Source organism: Littorina saxatilis, linkage group LG1, assembly GCF_037325665.1.
Source record: "Littorina saxatilis isolate snail1 linkage group LG1, US_GU_Lsax_2.0, whole genome shotgun sequence".
In the NCBI taxonomy this organism is placed as follows: domain Eukaryota; kingdom Metazoa; phylum Mollusca; class Gastropoda; order Littorinimorpha; family Littorinidae; genus Littorina; species Littorina saxatilis.
This window is the reverse complement of record NC_090245.1, coordinates 31,965,063-31,987,328: the sequence shown is the minus strand read 5'-3', so window position 1 is coordinate 31,987,328 and position 22,266 is coordinate 31,965,063. Positions and strand designations below refer to the sequence as shown.

General features: G+C 41.7%; 1 protein-coding gene across 12 annotated transcripts in view; it reads left to right on the top strand.

The window, feature by feature from the left end:
- The first annotated feature begins 11,523 nt into the window (after positions 1 to 11,523).
- Positions 11,524 to 22,266, top strand: part of LOC138966930 (FH1/FH2 domain-containing protein 3-like) — a 172,747-nt gene continuing 162,004 nt past the window's right edge. For 3 of the 12 annotated variants that reach the window (XR_011455795.1, XM_070339343.1, XM_070339334.1), the window contains exons 1-2: positions 11,524 to 12,400; positions 17,139 to 17,655. Coding sequence is in view for 9 of the 12 variants with exons in the window: in XM_070339343.1 (XP_070195444.1) it covers positions 17,614 to 17,655 (42 nt within the window). In the remaining 3 variants the exon portion in view is untranslated. The remainder of the gene's footprint in view (positions 12,401 to 17,138; positions 17,656 to 22,266) is intronic. The other 9 variants (XR_011455804.1, XM_070339365.1, XM_070339350.1 and 6 more) reach the window with 7 other exon arrangements.

The following is a 22,266-nucleotide window of genomic DNA, read 5'->3' as shown; positions in this document are numbered from 1 at the left end:
GTAAATCGACCCGAGGGAAAATATGCACGATATTCAGGACGAGGTGTGTAAGCTTTTTATCCCATTACTACGACGTTTTCATTACAAAAAACGAACTTTTTGACACAAACTCTGCGAGTGCCTGTTTACTGCTCATCAAACCTTCCGCGACCAAAAATCGTGTCATGATATTCATGTGCGAAACGAGTCCCCTTTTGTCTTTTTGTTTCCAGGATTGTGCCGTTGAATGCATTTGATACTGTGACCAGCCGGTTTCAGTCGGTTACCCGAGCTGGCATTCGTCAAAACTGCGAAAGACCGCATTCTGATAATCTTCGCTTCACAGCTAGCGACGGAAGATAATGATACCCGAAGGGAAGTAACTCATTTTTGACCTGAGTTCAGGATTCGAAAGACCGCGTGTGTGATTTTACAAGCGATGAAGATGATTGCTGAGTTTGTGCTTATTTGAGCCTTCGTGATTCAGTGTTCCAATTTGGATTACCTACTTCTTCAATCGTCACTTACTGATTTAGGTGAGCCTAACTTTGATGTCTGTCGTTGTCTCAGTGTCTGGGGGAAAACGGCGCACCACTGTCGAGTTGTTTTTATGCGGCAACGCATGTAGCCGAGTGCCCCACCCCCCCTAAACTTAAGGGGATGCCTATATAGATGCATACATATATGCGTACATTTCGTTTTAAAAGGACCTAGTGTACTTATTCTTGAAGTTTGAAGGGAAGCGCCGAAACTTTTTTTTTATTATTATTTTTTTTAAAAGTAATTTTGTTCCGATTTTGTTCCGATTTAAAAAAAATCATTTATCCAACAAATAGTGTGCACATATACATATATTTCGTTTTAAAAGGTCCTAAAGTACTTATTCTTGAAGTTTGAAGGGAAGCGTCGAAACATTTATATAATTGTACATTGACAGGTGACTATTCCCTACACAAGGCTTTGATAACGAACGGATAAGGGGCGTAACTCCTTAGTCATATTACAGTTGAAAATTCAAAGCGGGTCGGCTTCACTCAATTTCTTGGAATCGAAACGCACGAGTGGTAAGTCTCGTGCGTTTCGATTCATTCAAAGATGCAAAGATTTTCGTTGTTGATACAAAGGGACTTGACGCTCACTTTCTGCACGCTGAGAACGCCACTTCCTACAGTGACGCTGAGAACGTTCAAAAATACCATCAAAATATTAATTCTGCCCTACAGCGTTTTAGTTGGTCCATGATGGGTCCAACCATTTGTTTTCCTAATTTATGTCAAGCCTCTGATGCCAAGAAATTGAGTGAAGCCGACCCGCTTTGAATTTTCAACTGTAATATGACTAAGGAGTTACGCCCCTTATCCGTTCGTTATCAAAGCCTTGTGTAGGGAACGTCATGGCTTTGAGTTCAAAGTGAGTCATTCCGACAAGAGGAGGAAACGCCCCCGGGTGTCCGGCGCCTGGCCCAAGTCGACCGCAACGCCTTTCAAGAAGAAATCGACCACATAACTGCTGACCTTCATGTTGTGTCGACACTGGTACAGTGCTACCTCCGTGCCATGCCAGACTGACTCTTCTAACTAAACTGCAGGCAGTGTTGCAAAATGCCATAACAAAAACCGCGAACTGTTTGCTGTTATTTCCTGACTTAGCATCTGAGTCAGACGCGTCAAGAACGATGCATTATTCTGTTTTCTTCTAAAAAAAATCGCGGAATTCGACTACCCCTTACCCCCTCCCTCCCCCTTTGAAATGAACCGTGTGTGTTTATTCAATAAAATGTCTTGCGTCTTACGTCTCTCTCTCTCTAGCTCTCTCTCTCTCTCTCTCTCTCTCTCTCTCTCTCTCTCTCTCTCTCTTTAAGAATAGCACAAATACACGATTATAAAGCATAATCATGTCCGGGAATTGCAGAAAAAAAAGCCGGCCGACATTAGCGCATGCGTAAACGCCTGCCGTGTGCCCCATGAGCTCCCAGCTAACCATACATGAGAGCAATCCCATCACTGCCATCAGTTTTAAATACTGGAATCTAGGGGTCCTTAACGTCCTCACAGGAAATTTTCCTTTTAGGGACGTGAGTTGATGATACGCTAAAAAAAAAATTTTTTAAAAAATTTAAAAAATTAAAAAATAAATAAAAAGGAGAGAAAGAAAAGGGCAAGACCAAGCAAGCCCGACCGTGATAGGACCCCGACCCCGCTCTCCATGAGTAAGGGAGGGGGGTGGGGCAATAAGAAATATACGTTAAGATCCTTGTAAGAGGAATATTAATAATTTTTCTTTTATATGCGTTGACTTCCTAGGGGAAGGGCCATTAAAAACATGGATTTTAATTCAATTTTAGTTTCGTTAAAAAAAGATAAAAATCAGGACCACCTGTCAAGAGGTTTAAAAGTGACTACACTGTGAGAATAATATAAAGAACATGCGCAAACACGTAATACTGATCTTCTAGTAACATTTGGACACATCATTTCATTTACTATGTACATTAAGGGAAAAGTCTGGGTTGTGGCACTCGATCACTAGGTGGGGCACTGCCCTTCGCTCCCTGTTACCCGAGCGCCAACAACAATTTATAGGAAGAGGAACAATAGCGTTTTAGTTTTAAAAACAACAGGATATGTCAGAGTTGTAGATTACTTTTGTGAAGAACGAGACATGGTCGAGGCCGTGTTTATCGTCCGGGTTAAAGAGTTTAATTGGCATAAGGTTATATTTGTCCATATAATCATACAGGGTTGCAAAGCGGGTTAAGTTTGAAGTACATTTTACGAAGGTGTGCTCTATGGTAATTAAATACCAGGGCTCATGGCCCTAGAATAACTCTTGACGAGAGGCAACAGCTGAGGTGTCTGAATTTCGCTGAACATTGAGGAAGGCTGGACCTGGGCTATGCTCGTTTACTACGCCATTTTTAAAATATTTTTTTCTTCTGTTTTCTTTATATTTTTTGCTCCTTTTTTCTTGTTTGTTTCTTTAACACCTTATTCATTTTTTTTTATGTGTTTGTTTGTTTACTTATTTTGTTGTTTTTGCTGTTTGTTTTTTGTCTAAAGAGAAAAATTCCCCGAAAGACGACGTTAACTTTGTTTATTTTGTTTAGTATAGTCTGGCTTGAATTTCTTTTCTTCCACCTTTCTTGCTTCCGATCTTTCGTCTTAATCAGTTACGTATGCCTTCACTGGGAAATGGTAACAAACTGCACGTCCAGCACGGAACCTTGTGACCCCAATTAATTGTGCTTAGCGTACAGCATAGCCTTAGACGGGATGTCGGGTCACAGGCACGCGCAATTGTTCCGTTTGCAAACCAATCTGTCCATTGTTGTTCACAGAACTGTCCAGTTTAAAAAAATGGAATAAGAACATCCTTTTATACACATACCGACAATTAAGATCCTAGCTGCTTACAAAATGGGCAATTTTAGAGTAATTTCAATCAATTTGATTGAAAAATGAGGGTGTGACAGTGCCGCCTCAACTTTTACAAAATGCCGGATATGACGTTATCAAAGACATTTATCGAAAAAATTTAAAAAAACGTCCGGGGATATCATTCCCAGGAACTCTCATGTCAAATTTCATAAAGATCGGTCCAGTAGTTTAGTCTGAATCGCTCTACACACACACACACGCACACACACACACACACACACACACACATACACCACGATCCTCGTCTCGACCCCCCCCCCTCTATGTTAAAACATGTAGTCAAAACTTGACTAAATGTAGTAAAGACTCCACGCGGCAGCAAGTTGTTGATTGTGGGTATGTGTCCAAGTGGAGGGATGCTTGTCTCCCTTGTCAGGAAGCCTGAACAGATCTGTGGTGACCTAAAAGATGATTTACATGAGAAGGAACATACAATGAAGTATTTGTTTTTTTTAACACGCATACACATAAACAACCCTGCTAAGACCGCATTAAAAACGAGAATAATAAAGAGAAACATATGCATATGTTTCTGCCGATTATTCACAGTGCCTTTGATAGAAAATTAACCCGCATACAAATACAGTATATCACATCCTGCCGGTATGAAAGAGGGACAGACAAAATGTTTTTCCTCTAAAGTGCATGTTTCATGTACCTGTGTTTGTACAGTATTGTCTCTCACCTCAGTTGTTTTTGTAAGCAACGACACCCTGCATAAATACAGATACAAATATTGATCCCTGTTGTAACTGATCATGCTGCACAGACGCACGTGTGTTATACCTGCCCTTGCGATCACGCTGCCCTCTCTAAAGCGAACACCTGCCCACAGCGACCACTCCAAAGGATCCCACTGAGACGAGTTTTTCTTCTATATAATTCACCTTTTCAAAGCGATCACCTTTCTATCACGACCATATTTGGTCGGTCCCTTGGGTGGACGTTAGAGGCAGGTTCTACTGTAATATTTTAGGCTTGTCAGTCAGCAAAATATCAATTTCAAAGTGTGTTTTCAAATTGCCGAAAACTTTGCTGTCCTTTTGACACATCTGCCAAACTTTTCCTCTATGGGCCGGGAAGCGTGGTGCAGAGGACCTTTAATGTCCACTTCGGAAAAATAGAAGAAGAAAACAACATTCCTAGAAACATCCAAAACTAACAGCTTTAGTTTGCCGTGTGTTTGAATTTCGCGCCTTAGGGCTTTCGCCTTCAGTGCCACAAAGGGACTTAACACTCTGTTTCTGACGATCGTCGATCTTAAACCATACTTTCCTCCAGTTTCAGAACTACTGTGAAGAATGTATGTTGTTTGATTAGTTTCATTAAAGACGTTGCAAGAGTCTGTTACCCAGTTTTGCCAGTTACAAAACCAAACTCGGAAATCTTTTAAGATCTTCAAGTTGTTGCCAGGCTAGTCACATACGTGTAATTATGGTCCAGCCGGCTCAGTTTCGGCGTGGACATTATCCCATCAAATAAGACATAAGACACGAGGAAAAAAACGTGTATTATCTCGTCTAAGAAATGAGGAAGTACGAACATGATATTGAGGTATATCACAGCATCTCAATTGTCAGTATTAGAAATTTAGCGAGTTGGATGCGTGTTAAAATGAACTAGCATGGGGTGCCTATTGACCTAATACACCGGACAAATGCACCCGATCTGTTTCGTGCCAGATTCGGTGTCACGCTTATAGTTGGAACCACGATGGATCACTGGACAGGGAAAATCCTGCATATCGGAGTACCTGGGAGAGCCAGGTGTACCTATAGCGGCCCCCTCGGTGTAATGCTATTATCCTCACAGTTCATCTGTGAGAAAAGTCGGTGAACGTTCACACTCTTGCGTTTGAACTCTTTTAGTTTGTGTAGAGAATCATGCTGAGTGTTGTGTGATTTCAATTGTTATGGTTTATGAGTCGGAGAAAGGAGCTGGAGTCAAGTTATTGTAGTTTCTGGTGATTTTGTGCTGCTTTGTGTCATCTTTAAAAGGTGAGTGGTTTTGTTGTTGTTGTTTTTCTCTCTCAACAGTACGTTGTGTAACAATCACTTTTCTTATTCTCAACGTTGATGAAACTCATTTAGTACAGAAACACAAAACCGGAACACAGTTTGTCCTTAAACATGACGATAGATTAAGAAAATTACAACTGAGAAGGGAAAGAAAATAAAGAAAGAAAGAACGTCTTTCATTTTATTCTGTATTATTTTATGACCTACACAAATATCACACACCTTTCAAGTTGTGTGTGTGTGTGTGTGTGTGTGTGTGTGTGTGTGTGTGTGTGTGTGTGTGTGTGTGTGTGTGTGCCACGGTGTGTGTGTGTGTGTATGTGTGTCAGTGTGTGTGTGTGTTAAGTGTGTGTGCGTGCGTGTGTGTGCGTGTGTGTGTGTGTGTGTGTGTGTGTGTGTGTGAGTGTGTGTGTTTAACTTTCTCCAATTCCAAACAAAAACCGTACGCCTACTCTTATCCGAAAAGCTGAATTTTGCTGATAAATTCGTTTACCTTCAACATTACGCCTGCATATTTATGTTTTTGAACTTCCGGTTTGTTTTTAGTGTAGATTACCATGATACTGCAATTTGCTTTTGTTGGAAATGTGAGAGAGAGGCCGTGTAGGTTTCAACACAAATGGCTCAGCTGATGCCTTACACAGACTGCAGACTGACACGCCTTCATAACACGCACGCACGCACATACACACACACACACTCACACACACACACACATACACACACACACACTCACACACACACACACACACACACACACACACACACACATAAACCCATCGCATTAAGGGTATTCTTAACCCGCTCGCCCCTTTCCCCTCTCGATATCCTGTTTCATCACATTTCAGTATCAATGGCATTTTTTCCATCGCCAAATGATTAGAAAAAACCCTGTCTTAGCTAGACCGGAATTGACCAGAAATACTCTAATTTTGCATTCATTTCTGTTTGTGTGGGGAGCGGGCGGGGATGTAGCTCAGTCGTAAGCGCGCTGGATTTGTATCCAGTTGGCCGCTGTCAGCGTGAGTTCGTCCCCACGTTCGGCGAGAGATTTATTTCTCAGAGTCAACTTTGTGTGCAGACTCTCCTCCGAGTCGGTGTCCTAACACCCCCGTGTGTACACGCAAGCACAAGCTATGCTGAACCAATCTCCCGTTTAAGGTGTTGAAGATTTAGCTATTTTAAAATTTGAATTAATTTTTATCTAAACTCAGAAAAAGGAACTTAAATGTTTAGGTCCTCGGGAAAAAAAAACCCGGTCGAAAGTAAACTCAGATTTATATTTTGCTTTGCTGCGGCCTCCCCAGATACAATAACGGAATCTGGGTTCTGAAAGGTTGCATTCCGGAATCGTCTGGACAAAACAGAAAAAAAAGATGAAAAGGGCGGACACGGTACGCATGCGAAAACACATCAGTCATCACCTGGCTACTTCCTCGCTGTAGGTAGAAGCATGACAACCTTACCTGTGTTTCTTTGGTACGGGTGCAGGTAAAAAAACAATGTTTTGACAGAAGCATGCGAAGGTAGTGATGATGGAGAGACATAGGGCCCGTATGCTTTATAGTGACTGATGTTCGTGTGTGTGGTTTACAAATAATGTATCGTTTCTCCTTTGACTGTTTTATGACATTGTCTGTGTCTGTCTTTGTCTCCCTCTCCATCACGTGTTCCTCTCTACCATATTGAGTGTGTGTGTGTGTGTGTGTGTGTGTGTGTGTGTGTGTGTGTGTGTGTTCGTGTGTGCCGTGCGTGCGTGCGCCGCGTTTGTGTGTGTGTGTGCGTGTGTATATGTGTGTGTGTGTGCCGTGCGTGCGTGTAACTTTCTGTGACTATCTTTTCGTACACATGTATATGTTGCAAGGCACAGTAATTACTTGGTTTTCAAAACAGAGCAAAGGAAGAACTTAGGTGCAATGATTATCATGGTGTCTTTGTTCTCTTCTCTCCTCCGTCCTTTCTTTTTGCCCTCAAGAGTTTAGTCTCCACGGCTCTCCGCCCCCCCCCCCCCCCCCAGCCCCCTCTGATCCCCCCTCCATCCCCCCACCCCACCCTTCTATCATTCCTGAATGATTCAGACAGTTCATGGTGCCACAGAGCCGCAGTGTCGCGGCGTATCATCGATGCTGTCAGCGTTGCTGTAGTGAAACACGATGTCTTACACTTTTACATGCTATAGCTACAGGTGGAAATGATTAGCTCCGGGAAGCAGGTTACGGCGCCGAAACTCTGATCATGCCTGGCACTCAGCCATCTTTCGTCAAGGTCGGGTTTATTAGAGGAGTAACGGTTTGCTACGAAGGACAGCATACGATTAAGGAGATTCAAGATTCGGTTGGTTATTAGATAACTGTGTGAGACTCAACTGCACGAAGGCTACGATTTTCATCACTTTAAAAAGAAGAAGTAGAGAATATAACTACTAATCAAGACTCATGCCGTTTCAGATATGAGGAATTGGCATCGGACTCGAAATCATTAAAGAAGTAGCACTTTCTACGAAGAACAGAATACGAGTACGAAGAACAGAGAACGACTGACTATGAAGATAAATGTTTCTTGTTTTATGGGGAGCGTAAGTTCGGTATTATCTTTTGGCAACTCTTCTTATTATGATGCTTCAAATGAAGACGTAAACGCAGACGTACGTGTCTGTTAAGCCGAGAGATAAGGCTGATCAGGAAGGCAGAGCGCGAATATCAATCGATTTGTCCGGAATGTTTCGCAATTATCGCATGATATGACGTTCAAGATTTGGTTCATGCCTGTGCAGTGGTAACCCAACATCTGAGTGGAATTATTAGTTGTCTCTGTAACCGATGACGAATACCCCGAGAACAGAACCTGTTGGTAGCTAGCCTATGCTTCAAAACCGTACAATGACAGAAGTTGGCCATTCTCACCTTATGCAAGAGGTTCGCCATTTTACCTTATCGTACTTATCTCATTGCTTAAACTTTAGCAATTTTAATTCACCGGAGTTCTTCTGATGCAATCTCAGCCTCCGAATTCGCGTCACTCGCATAACAAGTCATTTACATTGCCATTCGAGTTACCGAAGGAACTGAAAAGATGCATTTTATATTGACATGTGGCCAGGGGCCGGAAGAAAAACATGAGCGTGGCCATTTTGAAAACGAAAATGACAGGTAAAGCAAGACAAACACGAAGGCCGACAGCATGCTTTTTCTTCAACCAACGACACAAATAACAAACATTTGGAGCTCAGTCCGTCATTTAACGCCACTGGAGTCATTCGTAGCATCGAAAAAAATTAATTCTATCAGATGTGATCGAGACAATAATGCAATTGAGCTTTGAATTTACAACACAAAAGTTCAAGATAACCATCTGATTTTACCTCACCTCATCTTTAATTTCCTTCACATGACCGTCCTGAATGACCCAACCGGATTCAAAGGACAGAACGTTAAGAGCTAGTGTGGTAATGAATCAATCAGCCTTTACAGTACGTTGATGCCCAGGTTTGAGTTCCCGTTCAGTTCTGAACATCCGCATTCCCAGACGTTGCTTCACGCTCAGCAAAGGTATATCATGATTAATATATGGATTTTGTTTTGCTGGAGATGATACTCATTAATTTTGTTGAACTCACTCTTCTCGTTTGACACCGCTTCTGTATATTTTGTGGGTGTAAAAAAGTTAATTAAAGTACAAGTAATCCATTGAAGAAAAAACAAAAACGTTAATAAGAATAATCTGTTGAGGGCAGAAGAGTTGAACAAGCATTGTTTTTGTTTTACGCAGTTCAGTGTTGACATTGTTGCACTGTTTCACTCTCTGAGTCTGAAATATACATGACCACAAGTGAATGAATACTACAAGTTCTAGTTTAATCCTCTTCTGACGTCGACATGACCTGTGAAAGACTGAATACTCGCCGCCACTGTCTGACACAAATACGTAAGGAGTGAGCAAAGAGAGGATTTCGGGGTGAAAACAGGGACGGGGAGAGGGGAGGGGGTATACAAAGAGATTCAGACCGGCAATCTATGCAGATCAGGGAAAAGTTGTATCAGAGAAGGCGTATAACCGAACCATTCATTAGAAATTAAATCGACCACCATTTATTTTGACTAGAACACTAATGCGGGCTGTGGTTCGAAGGTGAGATTGTGGGGATGGGTGGGGGTTTCAGGGGTTAGTAGATAAAGTCCTGGCATTCCAGACCAGGAAAAACTATCAGTAGCAGTGGAAGGGCATAAAGTGGGTGTTGTTTTATTGCGGGTCAAAGGGAGAGAACCGGCTTGTTGGCAACCACTATACTCACTCTTCCCGTGGTCTTGGCAACGATCTAAGGTCTCGGTGAGCTCAAAAGGTCAAGTGGTAAAGACCACAGGGGGTACAAAGCACTTTCTAAACACATCCGTCTTTTCGAACATCAGCAGGACAACTCCAATACCAGTGCACGTGTGGGAGATTAAAATAAACAAGAGAACACGCGATGGTAGTGAATAAGGAAATCCTTTTAAAATGTTATGATATGAGTCGTGTTTTTGCCAGTTAAATATGATGATTAATCCTCATAACATAAAAACGGTGCTTATTTACTCCCTTCGAACAGCATACATTTTTGTAGTCGTTGAAAGGAAGTATTAATTTAAGAGTTATGAAAACACAAAACCAGTTTAGTCTTGATGTTGATGGCATCGACAACTAGACTTTTTGTGAGTTACTTTACGGTATGAGCATGGTAACCATCAGTAAAAAACACACAAAAAACACTCACAAACACAACAACAACAACAACTAAACAACAACAACAACAACAACAACAACAACAACACACACACACCCACACACACACGCACACATACACACACACACACACACACACACACACACACAAACCCCACATCCATTCGAATGAAATAAGAGTGGACTTCTAGAAATGCCCGGCCATATGGTGATGTCACCACTGATACACGTTAGAATATATTTTATAACTGCACGCAACATTCATTTGCAAGACGTATGTGAACACGCGTTCTACAAAAAAAATGTCAGTACCTGCATAATTAAATGTGTGACTGTGGGGGAAAACTTCTAGTCATCCGCGCCCCCCCCCCCCCCCCCCTCCCGCCCTCTCTCCTCACCCGGCCTCTTCAGTCACAACTCCCCCGCCTAGCCCTCTTCTGGACACTCATCCTCCAGCCCTTCAGTCGCTTATCGTAAGACCGACCCATGAGTTCCTCCGCAAAGGCACATCCATCATCGTCAGTGTTTCAAAGACCTGTAGGTAAAGAAGACATATAATCCGCGGGTTCTGGTCAAGGCCGGCTGGGTATTCGGGAGCTAAGACTTGAAATTACAGATGGAAACAAAGTTTCGGGGAAAGTGGGGGCGACAAGTTAAGAATGATGACCGGCCTGGGCGAGTGGTCAGTTTTGTAGCGTGACTTTGAGCCAATGCGTCGCAGACGTGTGGTCAAAAATACCAACACTAATCATATTAGTTATTACAAAACGACCGTGTGCCACAGACTATTCTAGGCCACACCTGATGTTGTTTTTCTTTTTTTCTGCACGCTCATGTGGTACACTCATGCAATTCATGCTAGCCATTCTGGCATTCATCATCAACTTCAGCATGAGCACAACAGACCTTGGTAAGTCTTTCAGTAGCTGAGCATCAGCACCAGCCGGCTCGCATCTTTGGCAATCGTTTTCTGCAGACCTGCACCGGCTTAGTGTTACGGGACAGAGGCTCGTTTTTATTACCCCCTACCCCTCTCTCTTTATCTCTCCCACCCTCCTCTCTCCTTTCCACACCCACACCTTACCTCTGTGAGACGGAGAGAGAGCGTGTATGTGAAGTTGTGCATCTTTGTTTACCACTTCCAGAGAGATAGGTAAGGCAAATATACTGACGAACACGTTGGGACACTTGAGCCTTCGGCCAAGCCTTGCGCTCTTCTTTTGCTGTCTGTATATATTCCCAACACAACAAAAAACACAAGTAAGAAAAGCGCGCTAAGTCTCAAATCCGAAGACCATTCCATGTTCCTGGAACATGGAGTTGTAAGAGTTGGTAGGGGGTCTGTGGGCCGGTTCTTCCTCACTGTCTGTTGCTACCCAGACTGAGCCAAAAAATGAGTGTAGCGTAAGACATACTGACTTGGAAGTTAGCTCATCGCTTCACTGACTTTTCGCTGCCATCCGAAACGCATCTTGTGTGTAAAGCAGTGAGCCTCGCAAGAAAACACAAAGCAGAGGTGTGCTGTCCGGTCTGCAGAATGGATGGAGGATAGGGCGAGTAAGAGGCGAGACAGAGACTTCGGGAGCAAGCGGGAGGGCGGCGAGAGGAGCGAGGGGGATAGGACGGGGGAAGAAACAGACACACCTCGTCGTAGCGAGAGAGAGAGACTCTGTCAGAGGCTGGAGTCATGGAGAGACAGATACCGGAGAAGAGAGCTGCGAGAGACAGGAATCAAAGCTAAGAAGAGACAGAGACCGGAGAAGAGAGCTGCGAGAGACAGGAATCAAAGCTAAGAAGAGACAGATACCGGAGCGAGACAGACAGGCCGGCTCAACCAAAACGAGGAGCGAGAGACAGAGACCACCAAAGCCAGAGAGAGAGAGAGAGAGAGAGAGAGCCAAGCGATCGAGAGAGCCGCCTCAGTGACAGAACCGAGAAACACCTACACTGACACACACTGAGAGGGAGCGAGAGACAGCGACCAGTCCGATCGGAAAACACACTCAGCAAGACTGACTGAGACAGAGACCAAAGCGAGCGAGAGACAGAGACCTGAGTGAGCGAGAGACAGAGACCGGTGTGAGGAGAGAGACAGAGACCGGAGTGGTGGGGCGGGCGCAAGGTATTATAGGGCACTGGTGAGACTGAGGAGAGGGCGGAATACTCAGGTGTGCCAACTGCTGCCCTTGCCGACATTACACGAAGCAAGTCCACAACTGATGCAGGTGCAAACTGCCTGGAATCGAAGTAAGTAATGTTTCCTATCAGCACAAACCATAATATAAGTATGCCGCAATTGCTTGCCCCTTAAATTTTGTTTCGCTTTACATGATTTAGTTTAACATGCGATCTCTTTATTGTCTCCGATGCTGTCAGCACTAACTGTGCCGTTTTACCACATATAGTAAGTTGTTATGATGCTGAAAGCTTGACACCTGAAAGTTCGACATGATGTTGGAACAATACATGTACATCTGTTCCGTTACGATATATATGATTATTTCACATTTGCCAGATCGGAGATTCGCGATAGTTAAAATCTGATTGAAACTCGAGCGCTGCTAATGGCTTAATGCAGTATTTGGGTCGGAACATATAAATATTATTTTGTGTGTGCAAAATTCTGCATTTGATGTGTTGTTGTTGTTGTTGTTGTTGTTGTTGTTGTTGTGTTATCCAGTTTGCCTTGCTTTGCATATTATATACACATACTACACATCCCGAGTAGAAGAATAGGTATTACAATTAATTTTCATGCTTCGAAAACAAATCTTTGGCCAGATGAGTTGTGTCGGCCTGAAAACTATGCAAGATACTCATGCAAGACTGTTTTTTTGAACACTGGTAAATTCGACATGTTTATGAAACAACATCTTTTTCGTTCGGAGATGTTTACCTTTTGCAAAGCCGGTGATACATTATATGCCTAATAACGCAGGATTTGTGTACGTAGAAAAAGAAAGAAAGAAAAAAAAGAGAGAAAGAAAGAAAGAAAGACAGAAAGAAACAATGAAACAAAGAAAGAACGAAAGAAAGAAACAAAGAAACAAAAAACCGAACGCACGAACAAACTAACAGAACACACAAAAAATCGGTAAAACCGAGTGGCAGCCGACTTGTAAAATAATGTTACACAGGTGATCATGAAAAAAAAACACCACCACCACAACAACAACAACAACAACAACAACAACAACAACAACAACAACAACAAAATATCAACAAAAATACACGTAATCCTGGTTCCCTTCCTTTGGTAGAATACTTTTTCTGTCTTTCCGCCGATTGACGTTTCTGCATTTTCATGTGTGCATCGCTCTTGCTGACCGGCTTTTCTATTCTTCATTTGTATGTGGATTCATTTTGAAGACATCAACCAAAGAGCATCAACACCTCAATAAGAAAATACATATTTGTTTTGAGTTGGTGTTTGTGGTGTTGTTTGTGGTGGTGGTGGTGATGCTGCTGCTGCCAATGAAGATGAATGATGACAAAAACAACAACGATGAAGATGATGCGCATACAAGGAACAAGGCATTTTTTTAATGATGCAGGAGTGTAGCAAATATTGGATTTGAAATCCAAAACAGATATACTGCTAAATTTCCAACTCAAGCATCAAAGAACAAGAAAGGTTAAATTGTAGGAACGTCCAATTCAGGACAAAATCAAACATTCCCAAGAACTTCGAACTATCGGCTAGTCACATTTATTTGTGTCTGTTGCGCCTTTTGTTTGTCAACCTTCAAGGCCAACTTAATGTCGAAATTCTTGTGAATGTTTTATTTTGTCCTGAATGTAACGTATTGCGTTGTCAATAACAAACGTTCCAACAACTTACCTTTCTTGTTTTTTGATTCTGAATTAAACGTTCCAATAATTTAACTTTTCTTGGGGTTGATTTTTAAATACTGGAGCCAGCTTTCACATACTAAGTGGGTACAGCAGTTCTGTTATATCACTTTTTCTGCACCGTTGTTTTGAATTCGCAGAAGCCGTGTTGCCATATTGTGTTGTTTCACGCAAATGGAGCAAGGGCGGATCAATTCACTTTGGAGGGGGGGGGGGGGGTTACAAAATGACTGCGAAGATACAAGTTGACGGCGCCGAAGGCGCCTAAGCCTCTAGGGGGGTCCGGGGGCATGCCCCCCCGGAATTTTTTTTATCCAAAGAAGCAAAATAGAGCTATCTGGTGCATCCTGAGCCAATAAATTACCTCTTTTTTGGGGGGGTGGGGGGGGGGGGGTTACGTAACCCGTGTAACCCCCCCCCAGATCCGCCCTTGTGGAAGTAGCACACAAACTGTTTAAAACAGTAGCTCATAGCATGCAGTTGATGTTGCTTGAGATTATTTTTCTTCATCTGTCGCATGAAACGTTTACTTGCGAATCTGATTGTCAAAGAACATCTTAAAGTTACAGACCTCAGTGAATCATTTTGAAAGGATGTGGTAACCTCCGAGGGTGAGGGGATTTTGTAGGGGCAGAGGGTGGGGCACTTAAAGACCGCATGTACCTGAGATGCAGCATTCTTTCATCACAATCATGGTATTGAAGTTGTATACAATAATGTGGCGATGCATCCTGTGGCGTGTATTGTGCTACCGGATCATACCTTTCCACCTTTTTCATATAGATTAGATTAGCTTTAAACTCAGAGGCAGTAATCACACATTGAATCTCAAACACACACACACACACACACACACACACACACACACACACACACACACACACACACACACACACACACACACACACACACACACACACACACACACACACACACACACACACAAGGTTTGTAAAGGAAAGTTTTTTCTTCTTGTCACCAGGTTAAATCGGTACTATGTTTCTTCTTTACCAAGTTCCCCTTTACTTGTTTCTAACCCTTGACACTCAGGCATTTCTCATTGCCAGGTAAGCTTCTTTGGTTTCACAGCGATTGTCTTGCAACCACAACAATTCAGAATGTTCTCAAAGACTTGTTTCTGGATCCAAGCAGGGCAAGGCTCGGATTCGTAAATCAACAGGACATTTGCCTGAAAGAACTGTTTTCTGACCTTTGTAGCCCAAGCACAGTATGGGAGTATTTCTCGGAAGTTATTCAGAACATAGACTCCATACAAGACAACAATGAACATGTGCTCATCAGAGTTCATTTTCATTGTTTTATGTTGTTCTCGTTCTTCTTACCTGCAGTCTCCGAATTGTTTCTTATCTTATAGACTGCACAGGTCACTCAGATACGCACCATGAGCCTTATCATCAATAACTCAACACAAGACCAGAGAGAATACAAACCATTCTTTAACACTTTTGTTGTTGCTTTTGTTTAGCTTTTTGCTATTTCTGTGTTATCGAAAGCTTTTCTAGTGTTAGAACAAAACGTTGACATTTGTTAGTTTGGGTACAATCTCATAGTATAGTCTTGCTTTTGGGAACTATTTTCTATCAGGGCAGTTGATAGAGAGGCAAGAAGCTTTATTTTTAGGAGGATCAAGCTAAGCTTATATTGCTCCGAACTCCTTGTTAAGTCGGAATAACGTGTACGAACCGGACCCCTTCAAACATGCTACTTCATTGAGAACAGAAGACACCGTCTGCAGAATGTGTGGTTATGATTGTTGTCTTACACCTGTAGCTATAGGTCAGTGCTGTTAAGCTTTTGGCACAGGGTTAGACATGATGCCCCAGTGTCTCAGACATTGCTCAACTATTGTGAAAACTGACTGAAAGTACTGGTAGTTGTGCTTTATTGTTTGTGAATCGTCCATTCTTTTGACTGGATTAATTTGTGCGATTTGGAAGTTTAAGTGAAAGTTGCTTAATCAAAAACTGCATGTATCTGCTTTTTGTGTGCACATACAAACTGAGAAAGTCCAATATTTTGAATAGTTTGAGGTATCATGATACCGTAAGACCTAGGTTACATTTTGTAACCCGAGATTGATTCTATCCGTCACTTGGAACATGTTTTCATTATAATTTTTAATTTTTGTTTTACAATGGAACATGGTACATTTAATTAAGGAAAAGCTACAGGCCCTGTCACTCACAGCAGGATCTATTAAAACGAACAGAAAAGCACACAAATACTAATCTGCAAATTATAACCGTGAAAACTGACTAATACTACAGCCTGTTTACGTCATATTATCAAACATTTAGAAAAGACATGTTTTACCAGTTCCGTACCATGCTGTTAAACCACACTTTAACGAGTCGTTCAGTTATTGTTGGCCACCCAATGAATGACGACACCGATCAATTAAAGCATACCTCCGCATGCTGACTATTTCTTGATGGCCGTCCAGACATAACGGAACACTGTCCAAACACAACTCAACACTTTCCACACGCTGTCCAAACAAAACCGAACGCTTTTCAAAAAACACAGAATCAGGGCACAGCAAGTTCTGTTGTCTACCACTTGTTGCTTTGCATCTTGGAAGTTGATTCAAAAGACTTAAAGACCGCAACGTTCTTGTACTATTGTAATAAGTTGACTTATTGTTAACATTTACAGGAATGCTGACGTAAGTGTCGAACCTGCAGGCACTTTGAAAGAGGTCGACAGTTTTAAAAACAAAACTACATTGTAATACATTGGACTAATGTCAGAATATACCGTTATACCCACGGACGCGTCAAATCTGTAAACACTTCAGAACAGATTTTTCTCCCAACTAGAGTGTTCAGGGTCGACGACCGATTGTCTAGCCGGGAAGTTCATCATTCCCGATACGCTAATTAGAAAAGACAACAAAGACACCAAGTACACACTTCATCTTTTCTCATGTATTCTCACCTTGACTCGGCCCATGCGTGTGCAAGAAGAAAGACTAATTCCGCGAGCAATTTCTGACATTTAGCTCGCCATAGCTAGCTCTGTGCTCTCATGTCTTTCGCAGCTTGGCCTGTGGTTGCGGACAGTGAGAGAATACCTCACTGCAATCCATTCACTTTCTCCTTTCTGTTTGCAGGAACTACCAACCAAAGCTGAGTTGGAACCAGGTTATCCGCGGATGCAAGAATACTACTCTACGGGAAAAATAAACACATGCGGATATTATTCGATATCACACGGTTGATTGGTGTGATAAATCAGCGTAACTGTTCACATCTGCGGCGTGTGTTACCAGCGAGATACGAGTTGCTTACAGTCTCACCTGTGTAGAGCATCGCCATGCATGCTCACCAACACCCAAATTCATACCTGTGAAGTTTTGTACAAACAGCGTGTGTTACCTGGACGGTGTTACCTGGACGCAACTCATCGAACAATTTCAGTGACTCGACAGAGATACTATTTTGAGTTTGCATATTTTCTTTCTACAATTTTCTTGCGACAATTGGACTTGATGTGGCAATGGACGTCAGTGCTTGACCAAGGTGACGAAAGTGTGGCGTCTTCATCTTTTTAAGAAGAAGAAACGACCGTCGCACTAAACTTCAATCATGAGGAGAAGTTCGTCCCGTGACAGTCTCCGGTACCGTGAAGTAAGTATTGTTTGCATGATGAATGCCTCAAGTTGTATTTGAGTTTCTCCTTTTGAATCAAAAAACCAACAGGAGAAATAAAAAAATTTAAAAAACTGCCAACGTTCCAAAATTCAGAATAAAAAAACAAGAAAGGTATGTTGTTGGAACGTTTTGATTATAGACAAAACAAAACGTTACCTTCACATATATTTTGACCCAGCGGTCTTTTAAGTGTACATACAAACAAACACTAATTTGACAGAAAAGGTATCTGACAAAATGTTCAGCTGCTTGCAAGGAAGACACAAGCGGGGCAATTGATAAGTTTTGTATAAGGCCCCCCCCCCAAAAAAAAAGGTCTGTTTACGGTAACCCGACCGACCCTAGTTTTTTCGCGCGACCCTAGACTTTTTTTTGGCATTTGGGAAAAAAAAAAAAATCTTGTTTTTTTGGCAAAATAACGTAAAAATATGGTTTTTTGAAAAAAAACAAAAACAATCCCGACCTACCGACCCTATTTTTTTGGCCTATGTTACCGTAAACAGACCTATTTTTTTTGGGCCTAATTAGTGTTTATGTGTCTGTGCACTTACCGCTGGGTCGAAATATCTGTGAACGTAACGATTTGTTTTGTCAATAATTTAAGGTTCCAACAAAATATCTTTCTTGTTTATTCATTCTGACTTTTGAAACGTTGGCGGTCTATTTGTTTTTGAATTTATCCTTTTGAGATCGGTTGTCCTGTTGAAAATATGATCCTCAACTTAATATCTTACCTAATGTTTTGTTATTGCCGATCCTTCCTTCAGTATTAAGATTCTTTTTAACCACTTAACTGACCCTGGGCAAAATTGTCAATATCAAAAAGAACTGTTGGATGCAGGTTAGGTGTCATTATGTTTAATGACATCAAAATGTTACAAAATGTGTCAGAAAAAACCCCAATTGAATTCTCAAGTTAAAAGATAAGTTTCATTCATTGTCCAGGGGCGGGGATGTAGCTCAGTCGGTAGCGCGCTGGATTTGTATCCAGTTGGCCGCTGTCAGCGTGAGTTCGTCCCCACGTTCGGCGAGAGATTTATTTCTCAGAGTCAACTTTGTGTGCAGACTCTCCTCGGTGTTCGAACACCCCCGTGTGTACACGCAAGCACAAAACCAAGTGCGCACGAAAAAGATCCTGTAATCCATGTCAGAGTTCGGTGGGTTATAGAAACACGAACATACCCAGCATGCTTCCTCCGAAAACGGCGTATGGCTGCCTAAATGGCGGGGTAAAAAACGGTCATACACGTAAAATTCCACTCGTGCAAAAAACACGAGTGTACGTGGGAGTTTCAGCCCACGAACGAAGAAGAAGAAGAAGATTTATTGTCCAAAATCCGTTCAGAAACTTTTTTTTATGCAGCGTACAAGAAATTTCAAATTGTTTAAACTGTTATCGAAAACTGTAAGACCCATTTTAGCTGTGAGCTTTCTGCTCAGAAGACCTAGCTTTTCTATGCTTTCTTTACTGTTATAACACTATTTCATTTAAATGAATTTGATGATTATCCCTTCCTTTTATATAAAAAAAACACACTTTATGCTGATCTTAATGACCAAGCATCAAACAGTTCCTTTGGAAATTATTCATTTATCTCAAAGCCCTGTCTTTCCATCTTAACTTTCGTGCCGTGAACCTGTCTGGTGTGGAAGCAGTATGGTGTGGACTTATTCAGAGTTGCTATTATCCTTTCGTACACTCATCCTCGTGGTCCGCATGTTCAGAATGTCAAAATGTAGGTGCGAGCGTATGTGTGTGCGTGTGTGTGTGTGTGTGTGTGTGTGTGTGTGTGCATGTGTATGTGTATGTGCGTGAGTGCGTGCGTGCGTGTGTGTGCGTGTGTGTACGTGTGTGTGTGCCTAATTCAAGCTTACCACGAACAAGAAGCATCATATTCTTTAAACTGTTATCGAAAACCGTAAAACCCGTTTAAAAAAAAATCCGTCCTCTGATTATTTTGGACAGCTGACGTCGGCATACACATATAAACAGGAGATTCCATGAGGCTGATTCATTTGATTTCAGTCGGTAAGGTGTTTGTTTTTATTTTGCACTATTACTGAGAAACGCACTTCCACATGACCGGCAGAGTTAATGATAAACCACCGTCTCTTCGGCGCTCTTTCTTGATCGGTACGAGCACTGTTTTGATGTATGAGTCTGTTTTTATCGTTCCCAAACCTGATAACATCCTCAAAGGGGATTTTTACCCAAAAAATTATGAAGCGGAAAATTCTCATGAGAGGGGCCGGGATGGGGTTTGCTGGGGTGGAGTGGGGTGGATACTGTATCTTCTGTCATGCCAAGGTGTAAATCAATCCCTGAGCCTACCTTTGGCGTTCGTTTTCTGACATTTAAAGTTAACAGTTCGTGACGGCGAACCGCCCAGTGCCCTCCCTACACCCAGCGAATAGATAAACCTTTGGCAGAATACCTGGCCTTAGTCAGTGCACTGGTGGGAATAGAGTGCAGTGGTTTTGCAGGCTCATTGTCGTACATTTTTGGCAAATGTGAGATGGTATTCGACACACAAGTGGTCAATGAAAAGATTATCATACAGTTTTTACTCAGCTCTGTGTCAAGGCCAACATCGTGTACACAAAACGTATTCACTGTAGGCTAAGCCCCAAACAACAGATTATCAAGAAAATACCTCTTCCAGCATAACGATGAAAATGTCCACACCTTCTCAAATAGCCTAATACATGTACAACTGTGCACGCATCGCCACACTTACTTTCCCTCGAACTTAGTTTGACTGAAAACAAGAAAATAAAAGATTGAAGAATGCCCTTATGCAGATTAGGTCGAAACATCAAAAATAAACATTTAAAAACAAACACATTAAATGAAAAACCAGCTAAGAAAGAAAACAAACAACTAAAAACACACACACACACACACACACACACGCACACACACACACACACACACACACACACGCACACACACACACACACACACACACACACGCACACACACACACACACACACGCGCACACACACACACACACACACTCACACGCATGCATACACACACACACTCACACACACACACTTTCACACACACACACACACACACACACACACACACACACACAAACATAAGCAAAAGCAGCAAACCAACCAAACAAACAACACAAAAAATAAACAAAATAAACACTAGTCAACCACAAGCAAATCAAACAACAAGAAACAAACAACAAACAATTTATCAAGACAGCGCCTCTGCCAGCGACACGATAAAGTTGACCACACCTTCACAAATAGAATGCACGTGCTACTGTGCACGCATCGACACACTTTTTCCCCTCGTAACGTCCCGCTAGTGGATACATCCTGTGCCAGCAGTAATCTGCAGAGAGATGTGCAACATCCCTGGAAATCTGGTGCAGATACGGAACATTCGTTTTGTCTTACGCTGAGGATGATATGCATGCACAGCTGCTTGGTGCGGATAAAAAAATTGAGTTGAAGGAAATTGTAAAAACACATCTAAAGTAAGATGATTACTATAAATTGCAATCAAGCAAAGGAACAGGACTTTCGTAAGGAAACAAACAAACAAACAAACAAACAAACAAACAAACAAACAAACAAACAAACAAACAAACAAACAAACAAACAAACAATCAAGCAAACAACAGAAATAAACAAGAAAAACAATAACAGCAGCAACAAAAGAGAGAAAAATGAGAAAAGAAAGGCGACGAAGATACATCTTCTTATCATAATTTATCTAAACATCTTTTTTTTTTTTAAACCAACCTAAGGCAAAGGAGAACGAAGGAATACAATCAAAGAAAAAATATTAAAACAAGTCGCGTAAGGCGAAAATACAATATTTAGTCAAGTAGCTGTCGAACTCACAGAATGAAACTGAACGCAACGCAACGCAGCAAGACCGTATACTCGTAGCATCGTCACTCCACCGCCCGTGGCAAAGGCAGTGCCCGTGGAATTGACAAGAAGAGCGGGGTATTCGTTGCGCTGAGAAGGATAGCACGCTTTTCTGTACCTCTCTTCGTTTTAACTTTCTGAGCGTGTTTTTAATCCAAACATATCATATCTATATATTTTTGGAATCAGGAACCGACAAGGAATAAGATGAAAGTGTTTTTAAATTGATTTCGAAAAAAAAAATTTGATAATAATTTTTATATATTTAATTTTCAGAGCTTGTTTTTAATCCGAATATAACATATTTATATGTTTTTGGAATCAGCAAATGATGGAGAATAAGATAAACGTAAATTTGGATCGTTTTATAAATTTTTATTTTTTTTTTACAATTTTCAGATTTTTAATGACCAAAGTCATTAATTAGTTTTTAAGCCACCAAGCTGAAATGCAATACCGAAGTCCGGGCTTTGTCGAAGATTACTTGACCAAAATTTCAACCAATTTGGTTGAAAAATGAGGGCGTGACAGTGGCGCCTCAACTTTCACGAAAAGCCGGATATGACGTCATCAAAGACATTTATCAAAAAAATGAAAAAAACGTTCGGGGATTTCATACCCAGGAACTCTCATGTCAAATTTCATAAAGATCGGTCCAGTAGTTTAGTCTGAATCGCTCTACACAC